The sequence below is a fragment of the Magnolia sinica genome, chromosome 9 (assembly GCF_029962835.1).
Source record: "Magnolia sinica isolate HGM2019 chromosome 9, MsV1, whole genome shotgun sequence".
NCBI classification, from domain to species: Eukaryota; Viridiplantae; Streptophyta; class Magnoliopsida; order Magnoliales; family Magnoliaceae; genus Magnolia; species Magnolia sinica.
The window spans coordinates 18,757,378-18,774,982 of record NC_080581.1 but is presented as its reverse complement, the minus strand read 5'-3'; the positions used below and the strand labels follow the sequence as shown (position 1 = coordinate 18,774,982).

General features: G+C 37.6%; 1 protein-coding gene across 2 annotated transcripts in view; it reads right to left on the bottom strand.

The window, feature by feature from the left end:
* Positions 1 to 17,605, bottom strand: part of LOC131257010 (homogentisate phytyltransferase 1, chloroplastic-like) — an 85,634-nt gene that overhangs the window by 13,766 nt on the left and 54,263 nt on the right. The window contains exons 7-11 of one of the 2 annotated variants that reach the window (XM_058258162.1): positions 12,232 to 12,333; positions 11,666 to 11,761; positions 11,148 to 11,219; positions 10,950 to 11,045; positions 10,111 to 10,215 (exon numbers count right to left, since the gene is read on the bottom strand). In XM_058258162.1, coding sequence (XP_058114145.1) covers positions 10,111 to 10,215; positions 10,950 to 11,045; positions 11,148 to 11,219; positions 11,666 to 11,761; positions 12,232 to 12,333 — 471 coding nt within the window. The remainder of the gene's footprint in view (positions 1 to 10,110; positions 10,216 to 10,949; positions 11,046 to 11,147; positions 11,220 to 11,665; positions 11,762 to 12,231; positions 12,334 to 17,605) is intronic. The other variant, XM_058258163.1, reaches the window with a different exon arrangement.

Below are 17,605 nucleotides of genomic sequence, written 5' to 3'. Positions count from 1 at the left end.
CAGGGAAATACATATTCAATGGTTGGTAATTAGTTAGAGAGTGAGCAGCCGGTGCTTGTCTCCTGCTTTCCCTTTGAGTGTCACATGTCAAATTTGGAAGCAATAATTGTTATTTTACATTTTGGCTGGTTAGTGCCTTCTTTTCAAATTGGTACTTCTACTGGCCATACAAGCTAGTAGGAGGATTGGATAGACAATCATGTATTATTAGAGGCTTTGGGTGGCCTAGACAAGGGCTAAGCAGGTTTTCTCGATCATTAGATATCTTCACTAGTAATTAGTGAACCTCCGGTTCAAGTAACAGACTGCTTGCCTTATCCGATGCTGTCATGTTGACCAAGAAGCACCTGATCACATTTCATACACCATGATGCATAGTAATGATCTTTTGAGGACAGACAGTACAAGCGCTAATGTGTTTCTTGGTACTTCTTAATTTCGTCAAAAGTGGTCTAACAATTGTCATTCCATTCTTTAACAAAATTTTCTAGAGTAGCTTGAAGATGAGCTCATAGACAGGTGTAACTTGTGCAATGAAGCAATTAATATACTAGATTCTGCCTAAGAAGTCACAAATCTCTTTCTCGGTCCTTGGAGGTTGTACCTCAATGATTGCTTGCAAGCGAAGGGGGAGCTTGTACTTTTCTAATTGGTCGAAGAGCTTATTGAGATCTTCCAAATGCCCCTCAATGTTGCAAAACTTGATAATCATGTCATCCACATAAACTTTCATTTCTTTGTTCATTATATCATGGGACAAGTTCGTCATGGCATGTTGTATGTAGCCTTGACATTCTTTAACTAAAACAGCATAACTCAGTCGCAAAGGGTTCCCCATGGTATGAAGAACGATGTTTTCTCTCGAGCTTCTATGTCCATTTTGTTTGGTTATACTTAGAGAAGCTGTCCGTGAAAGAGAAAACCTTTTGACTAGTCGTGTTGTCAACCAGGGTGTCGATGTGTGGTAATGAAAAGTCATCTTTATCACTGGCCTTATTAAGTTCTTGGAAGTCAATGCTCATCCTGACTTTGCACCCTTTTTCGACATTGATATAATGTTCACAGTTTTTAGTAGTTAGACACCGATTGGAATCCCACAGTATATAGCGTAATGATTGTCCCAAATTTTCAGTATCCACATTGGTCTTATTCTTCTCAGCTTTTGCTTGATGGGCTTGAATTCAAGCTTTGTCAACAGATGGTGTATAACTAGGTCTTCATTGAGTCGAGGCATGTCTTCAGAGGAGAATGCAAAGTTTGACAACCACGATCCCAAGAATTCAATCATCCACTTCTTGTACTTAGGGGATAGGGATTTTATAATATGCACTTCCCTAGGAATCTTGGAGGTCCCCATATTCACTTTTTGAAGTATTTCATAATGATATTGGCTTTAGTTTTGAAATTTCCTAGGAGATCTTCTAATTTAGGAGTCAGATCATCATCTTCCACATACTCAGTTTTGTCTAAAACCATGAGCTCGAAGTCCAACTCCAAATTGAAATCATAAGAGTCGACTTCGAATTCATGCTTTTGATGAACATATTAGGCAACTTATTACTTGGGATTTCTTAGGGATGTTTTGGAGTTTTAGGTTTTGTAAATTATCCATTTAAAAAAATATATATATATTGTAAATTTCTATTTTTTTAAAGATTTTTTGTAAATATCTAACTTTTTTCTAGATTTTCTCAAATATTTGATTTTTTTATAGCAATTTTTAAATATTCAAATGTTTATTTTTTAAAATTTTTTGAGGCCCCAAGTAAGAGGTCATTGTAAATTAGTAACTATCTTTGCCCAGCTCACGAATATGAAAGTTAATCATATTGACTTAAAAAAAAAAAATAATTTTAAAGGTCGATGTCTTAAGAGGATCCGCTGGTCGATTATGCCATTAAGGGAATTGTGTTTAGCCAATGCCCTGACTCCCTTCACCTAAAAGTTGGGATTAGGAACTGTAGGAGGACTGTTGCCATCACACCCAATCATCATTATGTCGACAAGGCTGTGCTCCAAGTATGAGTCCAATTCAACCCCTTCTAGGTTGTCCTTAGTGTAGTGGAGTACTTTCGGTCCATCCTCGTTTGGAGGAGGCCAAACCTCGGTCTAGTCAATTTGGGGTAGTCTTTGGCCTTTTTCCCACTAGTAGCCTTTGCTAGGTGGCTTCGAGAGTCTCACCTCTTGAAACTTGTCCTCTAGGGTGGCTCCAGCTTTTTTTTCAAGATAAATGACTTCAGAGCTAATGAACTTGAGGTTCACAAAAATTCATTGTTATTGTCCCAACGTTGTTGCCCCTGACCTTATCTAGCTGTCCTTTTAGGCTTTTTCTCTTTGGGTGTCTTATATCCTAGCCTTGGGGTTCCTAGGTTTTCTCAAGTCTATAATGTTTGCCTTATTTTAACATTTAACCTGAAAGTGGAAAATATGGCACTCCGTAGGTGGTAACACGTAATGAGGACCGAGGGGACACTTGGAGGGAACGAAGTTTACAGTCTCAAACTTGAAACTGTGGTATGGAATGTTCTTATAGGAGTGGTATATGTTAATGACTCAGATATCCAGCTCTTGGGGGTTTAAGAGATCTAATGGAAAGATGAGTTCGTGCTTGGCAAGAACGAGGATGACTTTATCTCTAGAAATATATTTGACCCTATGGTGAAGGGTTGATGGGATAGCCCCTACTTGATGCAAGCAGGTTCTCTCGAGGAGAAGATTGAATGAGGTCGGGATGTTCAAGACCTGAAAAGTGATGGTTGATATGTTTGAGTTGATCTGAACCCAAATGTCGATTTCTCTTATGACTTACCTCTGGGCGTTGTGGAATCCTCTCATGTCTATATTACTAGGCCTAAAGGCAAGTATTGGTCCTTAGTGAGCAAACATCCAGACTCAAGCCATTGTTAATGAACACAAGGGATCCTAAGATCTTTGTGACAGATGACTATATTTAGGAAAAACCCACAGTTGCTCCCTTTTGGTGGGAGCTCCTCATCTATAACGATGATATCTCATGGGATTACATGTTCTTCGTTGGGAGGATTTGTAATAACCTAAAAAATTTCACACACAAGTAGGTACATGGGTGAACTTTCACACGTGTAGAGTTAAAATGTAAATCTCGTGGTGCACACATACAAACCTCAATGCACATACATGATACATGTATACATACCACACATCAACCTTCGCAAAAACCTATTTGGGAGAACCCGATCACGATGGAAATTTATACAATGCATAGTCAGACTAATTGGACCGTACATCTTCAATTACAAGACCTAACTCATGAGATCCGCCATCCACTGGTTTCCATGTTGAATTTGTTAGTTGGACAAGCGCACAACATCCATTATACATCCTTGCACTTTAAAAACTAAATCGGACCATTGTTTTGAGGTATCATTTGTAGGTAAATGCCTAAACACCCCTAGAAGCGTCACAGGATGGTTGATTTGCAAATTATAAGTTGATTAGACCGTTATATTACAATGTAGACTATGAAACTTCAAGATTAATCTCATTATACAATCATGATCAAACTATGAAAACCAGAATTGATCCTAGTGTGCCATAGAACAACATGATCGGTGCTCATACCCCACTAGACACGTGTGTGAACACACATGTAAGTACGCTCATGTGTACAACATGTACACACTTTGCCAACACACGAAAAAGGACTTTGAAAACAGAAATGACCTCAACCCAAGATTCGGTTGATCTGAACTGTTCATTGGAGAGATTATAACCATCCAACTGTTGATCCCCACCATACAATTCCGAGATGTATTTGAGCATAGGTAGCATGCAAGAACCGGAAACTGTTGAGGTCTCTTTCACGTGCAAATGAGATTTTCCAAAAATGGAAACTCCCGCTTTCCCTCTTACTGTTGGAGTCAGACTCTTTATATGAATCTAGGAGAGAATTTCCCCACCAGATCTAAACCGTTTACATAACTAATCACAACTGTTCAAGAGGCCAACACATGGATCGTAATGTAATGAAAATGACTACATGAATTTGACTGAAAATACACGATCTTCTCTCTTCACCTTTGAATATATGAAAACTTGATCTAAGATCAATCCAGACCACTCGTTTTGGATTCTGTGCGCAAGAAACGGGAGGACAATGCTTGAACAGATTGCGTCTTATGTATGTTATGGTCTATACAAGATAGGATACTTCACATGCAATTGGTATTGTGAGCAGATACATGTCAAACCCTGACAAGCAACATTGAGAAGCGGTGAAATGGTTACTTTGGTATATATGAGGTACGACGGACTATGTCTTATGTTTTGGAGATTTAGAGGAGAGACTCATAGGCTATGTTGATTCAGATTATGCAAGGAATGTGGACAATAGAAGGTGTACTTCTCGTTACTCGTTTATGCTAGCAGGTGGAGCTATCAGTTGGATGTCTAAACTTTAGCTTGTGGTTGTTCTTTCCACTACCGAAGATGAATACATGGCAGTGATGGAGGCATTCAAGGAAGCCATTTGGTTGAAATGGATGATGAATGAGTTGGGGCTTCAGCAGGAAGCCGTGCCTCTGCATTATGACAGCAAGAGCGCGGTAAATTTGGCAAAAAACTCAGTATATCACTCCCAAACTAAGCACATTGATGTTCGTCATCACTTTATCCGACAGATGCTAGAAGGAGATGTTACCTTGAAAAGATTCACACTAATGAGAATCCATCAGACATGCTTACGAAAGTCATTTCTGTAGGGAAGTTCAAGTTTTGCTTGACTTATCTGGGCTTGGCAAGAAAGGAATAGAGATAGAGTCTATATAAAGCGATGATGGTAATGCTTATAAGAGGATTGGCAAGGTAAGGAAGTGATTTTTCTATCAAGGTGGAGATTGTTAAAATTGTGATACCAAAATCACTATTGGGTGTATTCACTTTTCTGAGCCCATATGACTCATGTTTCATATGCTAACAAGGACCAAATCTTATTGGACCCTTGGAGGGGTATTTTGACATTTTCCTCAAGAAAGGGTGGCTTTTAAAGTGAGTTATGTTGGTGTTAAGAGTGAGTTACGAGTTTTGGTTGCTTTTTTTTTTTTTTGTATTTTTTTTATAGCTTTCAAGAGAGAGAGAGCTAGGTTTTGGCTGTACGTTCTCTTCATCCCTATAATCTTCTCTGAATAGTAGATTGATCATCACTTTGTGCCATGGTTTTTTCCTGCAAGGGTTTTCCACATAAAAATCATGTGCTCTCTATGTTTGCTTGGATTTTTGTTTTTTATTATTTGTTTCAATCTAGATTAAGGTGATGCTGCAGGGTTGGATCTCCAACAATCTCGGACCACGCATTTTAGGGTGAAGCATCAGTCTACTATATGACCTTGTGAATGTGATTAAGCATTGTACTTGCTTTCATTGTAGTTAGGAGGCAAATGATTCAACAGGGCCCTAGGTTGGAGTGGGGTGAGGATTTGTCTTTAGATTAGTGTGGCAGGTACCTTGTTGTAAGGCTAAGCCAGTTGTGTGAATATCCTAACCTCCCACATTGTCCTACCGGGTTTGGTTGAAGTATTGAGCACTCCCTTTCTATTATGGTTGTCCCTGTTGGGGAGCGAATGAGGTGCCTTATAAGCAATGGTGACAAGATTGTTAACTTTTGTTGGATGTTGGAATCCATAGACTATTCCTTTAATCTAGCTTTTCCAAATAGAGGTGGCCTAATGAGGCCAAGGTGCTATTGTTTTAACTAAATTCTAGCTTCCACTTATTCCCTGGTACAGATAAGTTGGGTGAAGTTGGTGTTAGGGTAGGAAATGAGATACCCAAATATGCTTAGATTTGCCTAATGGAAGATCATGAAATCCGCTCCTCATCATTGAGAGCTATTATAGGTTGACAGAGACTCATCGTTCCTCTGTCTCAAGGCAACCAGATCCGCTCTCTTAGGGCGTGTTTGGGCGGTGGGATTAGAAGGGATTAGGTGGGATGGGATTCAAAAAACATAATTATTACCCATGGCAGGGATTATCCCCTGTTGCCATGGGATAAGATTAATTCCATGACTTGTTGGTAATACGGTGGTACATTGAATGGAGATACCCACCATCATTTGAAATTACTGAGAATAACACACGTGTTATATCTAAACCGTTCATTTGTTTTGTAACCTTATTTTATGGCATGGGCCTAAAAATGAGGTAGATCCAAAACTTATGTGGCCCCGAAGAAGTTTCAACAGTTAGTATTCAATCCTCATTGCTCTCTATGGTGGGGTCCACTTGAGCTTTAGATTTACCTGATTTTTTGGCCCATGCTCTAAAATAATCTCAAAAAATGGGTGAACGGTGTGGATATAGCCCACACATCATGGTGGGACCTACACGACTTGCTAAAATTGAGTGAAATTGGCATGGAACCCAATGCAATTCCATCTATTCTAATTCCAAGATTTTCCATTCTTCCCGAAGATGGAGTGGACTTGGCACAGGACCAGATGAATCCCATCTCACCTAATCCCTTCTAATCTCATTGCCCAAACACGCCCTTAGGTGCTATGTTCAGGTTGTATGGGAATCGATCGACAAAGGCCCAGGAAAGCTGCTCTCAGGTCTTGGTTCAATGATGGTCGAGTGATGTGAACCAGTCTAATGCATCGCCTTTTAAGGACTTTTGGAAGATGTGAATCAATGCCCCATCATTGCCTGCAAATGCATTAAGTTTTCCATAGAAGGCCTTGAGATGACCTGTTAGTCAACCTCTACTATATCTCTTGAATTTGGGTACTCATGAGTTTGGGAAGGGACAGAGGTCCCAGAATTTTATGGATGGGATGTCCTCTTGTTGTTGCTTTTCAACTTATTTTCCATTGCTTGAAGTTGATCTTGAAAGTGTTCTCGAAGTTGTTTGATTTTGAGAGACTAGATTGGGTTGCTTTGGTCCTTGTAGTGTTGTATTTGTTGTGCTTCTTCATAATGGTCTATTTTGTTGAGAACCTTATGGCTCTTGGTCAAGGAAGGCTGGAGGTCGCTCTCTGTTAGGAGGAGGCTTGGAGTTTTGAGTAGAGGTTAGAAGGAAGTTGAAGGCTTAATGGCTCTTGGTTAGGGAAGGCTGAGTATTTTAAGTAGAAGTAGGAGGATCATTAAAGATTAGAGTTGATGTAAGAAGAAGATTGAAGACAGGAGGACTACAAAGGGTGATTGATTGTGGTGCTAGGCGATTGTGCCTATGCATTTTGGGCTAGAGATGTACCCTCGAACTCGAGAAATTGTGTCATTATGTCCTCCAATCTTTTGATGCTTTGGGCCAACATGGCCTTTTTTTTTTCTTTTTTTTTTTTTTTTGGGATTTATGATTTTTGTATATTTTTTTTCTTTATAGGTGAATAGCATCGGGAGCATGCAAGTGAATGAATGTAAGTAAGGTTTCCTGACTTCAATAGTTTTCCTAAGCAATATACCTTGTGGGTTGGACAGACTACTCTTTGGGTACATACTTGGGTGGTGATTTTCAAGGGCCTTCTCAATCACAAAATCATAGAGTCCTGTATGGGGTCTACGTGGTAGGATGGTGCTCACGGTAAGAATGCTAGTACTGCAATGGCTCCTGTTATACAAAAGCAGATATAGAAAAGTAGAAATGCTGAATAGTAAATTGCAGGATAAATGCTGGAAGTAAATACTAAAATGTAGAGTGCTGAAATATAAATGAACTAGAACTAAAATCTCCAAAAAATTTACTAAATCCCACGTTTGTAGTCAGGCTTGGCTAGTGGCTAGCGAGGGGCACTCTTCTTTTTAGGGCTTAATTGTGGTGGGTTGGGGTGATGATTCGTAAATAATGTGATTCGACTTGGTCGAATGAACACAAAATCCATAGTCAACTAAATACCGTAGAATCATGTTGAGTCAGGGAATCGAATATCCTCCAACCTGAAGAACTCTTATGGTTGGCCTGCGTCTAGAGATGTCGAGTAAGAGCCTCGGTGACAGAAAGGGGTTAGGTGCCCTTCTCTACTCGCACTAACATACGATCTCTACTTTGTATGATTAATGAAAATTTTGGAGATTATTAAGCTTTACAGAATGCTTCAATGCTCAACTTCAATCAAAACTGTAGAGATGGTGAGCTTAACATCATCGAGGAGGCAATAACACAAAAAGCAAAAAAAAAAAGAAAGTAAAATCGATTTTTGATTTCTGTTATGTCAGGATCTGACTTATAGGCAAGATATGATAGAGCATGAGGCACATAATGATAAGAGAAAGAAAACGTATGGTGGGTGATTTAGAAGGGAAATATTACAACAAAAATGCAAGCAACTAGTGATGCAAAAGGAGAATTGACGGGGCTACCACGCACTGATGAGATGTGAGAAACGAAAGAAGGGATCCAACACTCTTCAGTAGTAAAGATGATCGAATATCTTAAGTCCCAACCCTACTTCATGCAATCTAGGTTGTCTGGATGGTTTGGATTGACTGGGTAAAGGATGGGAAAGAATGGGTTTAATACTCTCTCTCTCTCTAGGCTACTGGGCCTCTCATTTCAGATTTTTATCGACTACTTTGTTGGCTGGGTCAAGCCTCAAGGCTCTCATTGACTATTGTGTACAACATGTATGTTGACTTCCGAGCTTCCGAGTTGTACTAGACTCGACCCACGAGGCATAACTTGCGCACTGAGTTTTAGAAAGCCACAAGGCTTTTCTTGATTGGTGGGTGGAGGCCCCAACTTTCCTTATCCTACCTTGAGCATGGGTCTGGGAGTTGTAAGGGAGGTATAGGCTGGCTCGATTGAGATGGTTTCTTAGTTCTCGATATCCAGATGCTAGGTTTGGTCAGGGTTTTGGTTTTGAGTGAGGGCAGATTCGGTTTAGGATAATGATCTAGATCTTGTGCCCTCAGCCACTCCATTTCTAGTGGCGTGTCTACGCTACTACTATCTAGGTATTCTAGCTGGTAGTGCATGCTCTTGCAGAGTAGTCCAAGAACTGACCTTGAAATGAGCACTTGGCCAGTGGCCTCGTCAGTGCACCCAAAAAAAAGAGGAAAAGAATCATACTAATTCCAAAATACAATCACAATGAGATTCTTGCTCTAAAAAATGCAACAACGTTGAGGATTCCTCCCCTCCAATGATGGGCTTATTTTAGTTGCTACAAGGACTCATCACCTCAATCATAGAAGGGAACTATTTTGGTTTGGTGTTTAGCATGGTCCATGCATGACTCACGAATTACGTAAAGTATTTAAGCATAATGTAATAGAATTGGCCATTTTTAGGAAAAACTTCAAAAACTGACAGCTATCACTATAATAGTCTATTAGTTTAATAAATTTTGGTAGACTAACTCAACCATGATTGCATTCGAAAGAAGTTCCAAAAATATAAAGGAGATTCAAAATCTTTAGGGCATGTTTGAATAGTGGAAAAAGAAAAGCAAAGAAATGTGCAATAGTTACAGTACTAGATTCTCATGGATTCCATGCACACTAATCAAATATGAATTCGCATGCATTCAATTTTGAGGGTTCTTGTTTGGAGCAAGTGAAAATCTCACTTTTCTCCTATAAAAAGACCTTATATCTTGTGCTTGAAAAATTAGTGTTTGGATAATGAGAGCTTGGTGGAATACACTATTTCTATGTTGTCTGAACATAGTGAAATATCTCAAGGAAATGTGCTTCATTTTCTTTTCTTTTCCCACTATCCAAACAGGAATATCTATGAAATCTTGTTTAAATAAAATATGTCGGTTTTTTTTTTTAATATCTAAATTATAACTACCTGCTTGGCTGAATTTATTACTGTGTTTATTTAGGACAACATTTAGTATAGGTGGGGCATGCCTTTCATTGAATCCAGATAGATCAAACAAACTATCCATTAATTCAGATAAGGCATTGTACATCTCTTTTCTAAAAGTTATGTCGTAAGAGTTTTGCTAATCCCACATGTGTGGGAAAGACTCTGAAATGACTGCGTACTGCAATCTGTGCATGGAACCATTTTTATACTCGACTCGCCTATCTGAACCAATGAAAGTGCATGTAGGCAACACTGTCCTGCGTGGGATTAACAATTTTTTTTTTTGTAAAGATTGTATTGGATGTTATCTTTTATGCTTACCTTCCAAATGAACATGTAAAAGGAATGTACTTCAGCCTTGCTCTCCAAATCAAGGGATTGAGAACGCCACCATACAATCCAAGCAAGGATTCCATGTCCTAATACCTGCATGAAAATATATTTAAATTCAAATGAGTTACTGTGTTGTCATCAGAAAGCCATCCATTTCAAAAAGATCCTTCTTGCTTTAGGAAATAAATGGTAAGGCCCTTTTATTTATTTATCTTTTCTAGCCAAAGAGCCCAGAAATGAGGGCACAAAATCCCACTGGTGCTATGTAATATACATAGCTTGATTACAATTTACAATCAATGTGTTGGAAATGGCACATACAATGATGATTTTTTATTTTTATTTTTCACAATTTTAGTTGCACAGTCGAGAGAAAAACAATCTTAGTTTACTCTTCCTAGAAAATATTTAGAGACTCATAAATCTTTTACTCCTCACACATTGCCAATACATAGCATGCACGAATGAGCTGAGAATGGCCGTTGAGAATATCTTATTGGGACACACCAACCCAATAAGGATCTGAAGTGTGTACATTGTATTTGGGCAAAAATGTGTGGTCCATTTTCCACAGTCAGAAGGGCAATTTGAATCCCACAGTCAGCACCCAATTTGGCTCAATTAGGTAAGAAAGAAAAATAGTTGGAGAAAGGGTGTACCAAACAGGCCCCTAGAAGAGATTGGATTCAAATCTTCACAAATTCCAATTAAAAAGGATATGTTTGTATTATCATAGGACTAGCAAAACAACACCAAAACATTTTTGTGTGTGTGCGAGTGCAAAATGCATGATTTCATGGCATTGTTAAGTGAGGAGAATTGCATACCGTAACAAGCTTATTGTATATATATGAAGAAGAAGCTCCTACCACCATGGCTGCACAATATCCTGTTAACAAGATACTAATGCATAACTGAAATACCTGTTCCAATCAAACAAACATCAACCATGATTTTGCATTGGAAATGGTTAAGCCATTGCTTGAAGGATTAGCTAAGAAGTGGAGCTGATAGTCTTTTCTAACCCGTTCTTTGCCTATGCGGACGCTTAACGATTTGACACCAAAGCTTTTATCTCCTTCGACATCAGGAACGTCCTGCTTATTGAAATCTAAGTAAGATTTCATGGTAACTAACATCTAAATTTCACAAGTATAGATTATCTTTTTCTGGAATAGTTGGTGCTTTGGCTTTGAAGTAATGCATTAATGGAGGAATGCTAAGTGTACTCAGCTTATCACACAAGTGGGGCACATGATTTAGTGATCTAGACTTTTGACATGATGGGCCCTGCCTTTATGGACCATGCATCAAAAATCAATCAGTACAGAAGTCCTAGCCATTTAATCTTTTGCCTTAATTGAATATGGACAGTTGTTATTCATTCCTAGCTAACTCTGTCTGCAGGACACGAATGTTTGATGTGAAGTCTATCCACTGTGGGACATTATATCAATGATCTGGATCACTGAACCATGAGCCCCAATTGCCTAAAATAAGGACCTGAAGATATCATAGATATAGTTATGTCTGTGAATTTTACCTTGAATAATGATATAGCTGTCATGAGGAAGCACACAGAAACCACTGTAACTACCAGTGACCTTGAAATGACGAATGGCCTTCCGAATATCTGCATCTGAAAATTTATCAAAGGATCATCAAAGTATTGCTAGGTGGAATTCATGCTTACAGCAAAAGAAGAAGAAGAAGAAGAGGAGGGGGAGGAGGAAGAATGCTCCTTGCCCATGCATCACCAAGATCATAAAATATGCACCCAAATGCGTGCCAACTAGTGCATTTGTGAAAGAGGGCTGTTCATCTGTTGGGTCCCATGATACAAGAACCCAAACAAAAAATCAGGTCAGTTCAATCACCAAGTAAGCCAAATACATCCACAAAAAATAATCACAAGCTGCACTAAACTAATGTCTGGCCCACCAGCTTGACGTTCCTTGGGACATATTTGTTGCTTGGACCACCAAATGAAATGCATGGATCTTGCTCATGTGCCACACGGGCACTTGCAGATGTCTGGAACTAGCGTTTCTTGTTGAAGAATGTAGGCAATGTGATCATCATAAGAGAAAAGTGAAGAACCAATCCTACCTGCATGTGCATGTATATCGCTATCGGCATAATGAAGGCCCGCATAGACAAGATGGAGAATGCAGCTAGAAACGCAGATTGTTTCCACCGTAGATATGGAAGCTGAGTACCAAGATGAAAGCAAGCAGAAAAAAAAAAAAGAAATTACATATGAACACAATACCATGTAAAGCGAAAGAACACAAGAAATGATTGCTTGTTGGAAACAATTTCTGTGACTAGTTTCAAATTTCATGGGCTAAAGCACATCTGTTAAGGTTATGTTAGGCTACTACTACAAGAACAATAATTCAAAGATTTTTGAGATTTTTACTCTTGTAGAATTTCCTAAAATCATGACACTAAACTTGTATGGATATGAATTAGCTTTTCCTTTCCAAAATGACACAAAAGCGGCAGTTGCAATTTTTGGAAACTCCACCAAGAGTAGAAATTCCAAAGTCGTGAATACTTTTATTCACTCTTGAAATCACAACGAGCGAAACGCAACCGAAAATTAATCTTGAAAATCTTTTATAGACTTTCCCAAAGTTATCAAGGAAGAGATATGTAGCAACGTGCTGAAAGAACTGATTAAGAAACATGGTGCGGTTTTGTAAGGTTTCATCTAACATACGACCCTTTCAGTTTGTGGTTCGTGTGAGTGAGCCCATGGAGATTCTGACCGTTGATTTGATGAGAGCCCCTCAAGGGACCATAATCATTGAATCAGAGTGCATTGAATTGTGTGACTATTCCAATGCATGGAAAATTTGAGTAGTTACATATGAAAATGCAAGGAGTGAGGCAACCTATCTTTAAAGTCTTCTACGTAGGAACTGTAAATTTATGTGGATCTGATATTAAGAAAATCTACAAGAAATATCTATATTGATGAATGTATAGCACCCTTGGGATACAAAAACATATCGGTGTTGTATGGGAAATATCACATGTATCACAGAATACATCTCTATTTTTTTTTGAAACATCGGAAAATTGATAGAATTTTTCAATGAAGCTTTTGAGGATATTAAAAAGACATTATTATACACAATTCAAAAGATCACCAAAGATAAGTCACATAATAAGTTTCCTTAAAATAGTGTCCAAAAATATGCATTCTCTAACAAAAGTGATGTGATAATATGCAAAACCGGTTCATATCAGTTATAAATCATGAAAGACGTATGAAAATAATGAAAATACAACAAATATATTTAAAGGAAAAAAAGAAGTAAAACATATGGTGCATTTAATATAAAATTAATTATATTTTATTATTAAAAGAAATAAATTTATTTTTGAAAATAAATAAATGAATGTGGCTGACCTTAACATCAATGTATACACATCAACAGAAATATTAGAAACAAAGATTGGTTGGTTTTTTTTTTTTTTTTTTTTTTTTTTTTTTTTTTAATTTAAAAAATACATTTTGTTTCAAATTCCAAGTACCTTTGTCAACTTGTAGGTTAGCTTACAAGTACTCTTACATAATTTTTCCACATTCTAATTGCAAGTAAAATAGATGAAATTGGAATTTTTTTGGATTTTTCCCAAATTCTCTCATTTTTCCCTCAATAAAAAATCCAAAGTAAAAAAAAATCTATAACTGAGCACGCAAAACATGCAAAATCATGGATTAACCAATTCGAAATAATTTAAATGAGAAAAAATAGTTTTAATTGAAAAAATTCACCTATTGGGTTCCTATCCACACTGTTCTTTGATCTCGATTTCCCCACCCAAATTCTCTTTTCTATGCAAATAAATCAAAAGACTAGTTGAAATCCTATTAAGAATGTAATCCTCAAAAAATTGAGAGAAAAATGTTTTTTGCAGTTTATTTTTTTGCAAGAGAACCTTATGTTGTCAAGATCATCAATATGTATCTCATGTAGCAATAATATCTTGCATTTTCTAACTACAATAAAATAAAAATATCACAATGTATTGATATATCATTGATACATTGCAATATTTGGTGATATATTGGGCAATATATTGGGCAATAGAGGAGAGTTTTTCAACTCTCCCTTGTTTTATATCAGCAAAACACCATATTGATATTATCGGCTGCTACTATCCATATGTAAATTACTACTCTAAAATGGTTTGGTGAACATAGTCTAGAACCATCCTTATAATATTATTTATACATTTTTTTGTATCATTTGTTTAAGCAATGTGGTAAGATGAAAATCTTTGGGGTATTTTGCATGTATACAAGTGGAGTGACAAAAATAGAAATTGAAGAGAAGAATTTGGCCCAATAAAATGTGGACCACTATGACATTTCCTTTCTTAATTGTCCATTCACAATAAACCAATCAAAGGGTTAGGATTCTCCCATCGTAGAGTTTCTAGGTCATTGTCCATTAGATTGACATCCCACAAATTAGTGGTCTTGACCTCTTGTTAGTGAAATATGTTGCATAATGTTAGCTTAACCAATCAGTGGCATATTCGTAGTGCAACCGGGAAGTTCTTGACTCTATCATGTTATCAAATGCTCATTTGCAAGGGAGAAGTTATTGATAATGAAATTGCACGTGGTGGTGGGCAGTGTTCGAAGTATCGTTATCGCTACAAGTTTCATTGGCTGGGGATATTGAAACAATATCGATATCGTTGATAATATCATTAATAACCAGAAATGCGGGAAAACATGAGGAAACCGGTAGAATTTTCAATGAAACTTCAAGAGATGTTAAAAGACACAATAATAAGTTTTTATTTAATGGGGGCTTAAAAGCATGTGTCGTCATAAGAAACATCTAACCATCCCATCCATCCCATCTAACCATACAATCATCCATGCAACCTTCCATCGATATTGCAGAATATCGATAACTTATGATATTTTATGAAGAAATCATTGACAATTTAAAATGAAACGAAAGATTGTGGTCTTGATATTGCACATGTTGCGATAATGATAATATTGAGATATTATCAATGACAAATTGAAAACTGCATACAACAATGTGCTCATAAAAAAAATTGGAATATAATTTTTTTAATAAACAAACTTTTTGTGATATCTCTACATATGTGATATTATTGAAATATCGCCGATACACTTGTGATACATGCATCACCTAGAATTTACATAATAAAAAATATTGGTGATATCAATACATTGGCAATACAAGCGGCGCCTGGAATTTACGTAATTGAAAATATCGGCAATATCGATATGTTGGCGATACTTAACAATACATTACCGATGCCTGGAATTTATAATACTACCAGTGTTATCGGTATCACCAAGCTAGAGATAACGATAATATCAAAGATAATTCAAACAATGGTGGTGGGCCACGCGAGCTATATGTGCGGAAGGTTGGTGGAGATAAGGAATGGTGGCTATGTCTGCAAGAAGGAGGGGTGGGTGGGGGGGTGGGGGCGCGGTGGACCACTTAAAATTTTGCCAATTAAATCTAGTTGCCTAATTGTATCAATTTATTAAACTACTTAAGGCAATTAACACTAAGGCTTCCAAGCCAATAGTGGGTCCAATCACATAGACTATAAAGGATATGCAAATTAACCAACTAGCCTATAAATGATAATAAGCTTGTATGTGCTTTACAAGTTAAGTTCCTAGCATACGTTCCAATTCACTAACCTATACAAGTGTACACTCCCATTAGAAGCCTACACAAGGACTTGCAAACATACACTCCTATCGGAGGCCTACGCATGGACTTATCAAGCGTACACTCCCGTCGGAGGCCTATACAAGGACTTACACACACTCACCCATGTTGGTGGTGATATGGTCCTATGCAAGAACCTATGCGAATTTGGATCACAAACTCTATACTTAATCCTATACAAGGAAAGAGTATGTGGACTTTAACAATTGACAACTTGCCAAATTGAGCCCCTTTTGTAGCGCTTCATTTGAGTTGCCTCTTTAAAGCTCTCCCGTGGGAAGGTTATAATTCCTAGGGGATTCACTTAGATGGGTCTTCTGGAGAGTTTAGACAAGGATTTGACTAGGCATAATGTCTAATTTTAGAAAGGTGAGAGTTTATCCACATCTTCTAATAGGAGCATGAAATGCTCATTAAAGTGAAGAATCAAAAGAAGATTGGCATGAAACTCTTTGGATTGGGGTATAGGATGTGTGTTATGAGTGGAAAAACACTTGGCCTCTATTTGCACCAAAAACCCATCTAAATGCCCAAGGTCCGTATGCCCTTTCATAAAGGAACCAAGTTCCAACAGTAAAAAAAGGGTAGAAAATGGTCGGTTTAATCAATCGATACAAGCCGTTGATCGATCGAACTCCCCTTCGATTGATCAACCGAAATGATTTTTAGATAGATAATTGCTGGACAATTCCAGCTCTGGTTGATCAATTGAGCAGGTCCATCGATTGATTGACTACGCCATCGATTGATCAGAGGTTTGATCGACAACCCTCAAAAGTCTGCTGTTTTGGGCAGTATGGTTTATAGTAGCTTCACACCTCTTTTAGCCTTTAATTATTATGTTCCAATTTTGGCTTCTAAGGCTATAGATGATCAAACAAGGTTGACCTATAAATGTTAAGATCATCTAGAGGCTAATGGTTGTTTTGAGTCAAGGTTAGGGTCACTAAGGCAACTCATTTACCTATTCTTCACTTCCTTGATGCTCCAGTCTTCATGTGTCTTCTCTCTTCAACTTCTAAGGGCTCAACCGACTCCCTGACACATGGACTCATGTGATTGACAAATGATGTGCACAAATAAGTGCACTAACAGATAAGTCATCATGATTTTACATGTGGTATTATCCACTCCCCTCACACCCCCAACCCAAGAGTGGTTGTGTTCATGTTGCTTGTGGCAAGAGACAATTCTTATCATTGACCATATTTGCAATAGAGTGATGACAATTACTGTAAAATAGTGAAAAGAGAGATGGAATAAAAAAAGATGAAAGAGAGAAGAGAAGAGAAGAGAATGGGCTAAAATTAGGGTTTATGCCTCCTCTCTTTTATGTTACGGAAGTTTCATACTTACAAAAATGCCATTAATAACAAAAGCAAACATCCCCTTTATATCCTAGACTAAAATAACCCATCTAAGTGGGCATATGTAGGTCTAACATTCATTAACACTCCCTCAAGTTGGAACATACATATAACCTATACTAAGCTTGGAATAGATGTAGTTTGAGTAGAATAAAGTGCCTTGGTGAATGCATCAACAAGTTGGTCCTGAGATCAAGCATATGGAGTAGATATTTTGTCACTGCAAACTTTTTCACGTATAAACTAATGGTCGAATTTGATATGTTTAGTTCTTTTGTGATAGACTAGATTCGTTGCTATGTATGAAGCAACTTGATTGTTAGAAAATAACTCCATAGGTAGGTGAATTGTAAATCTCATTTC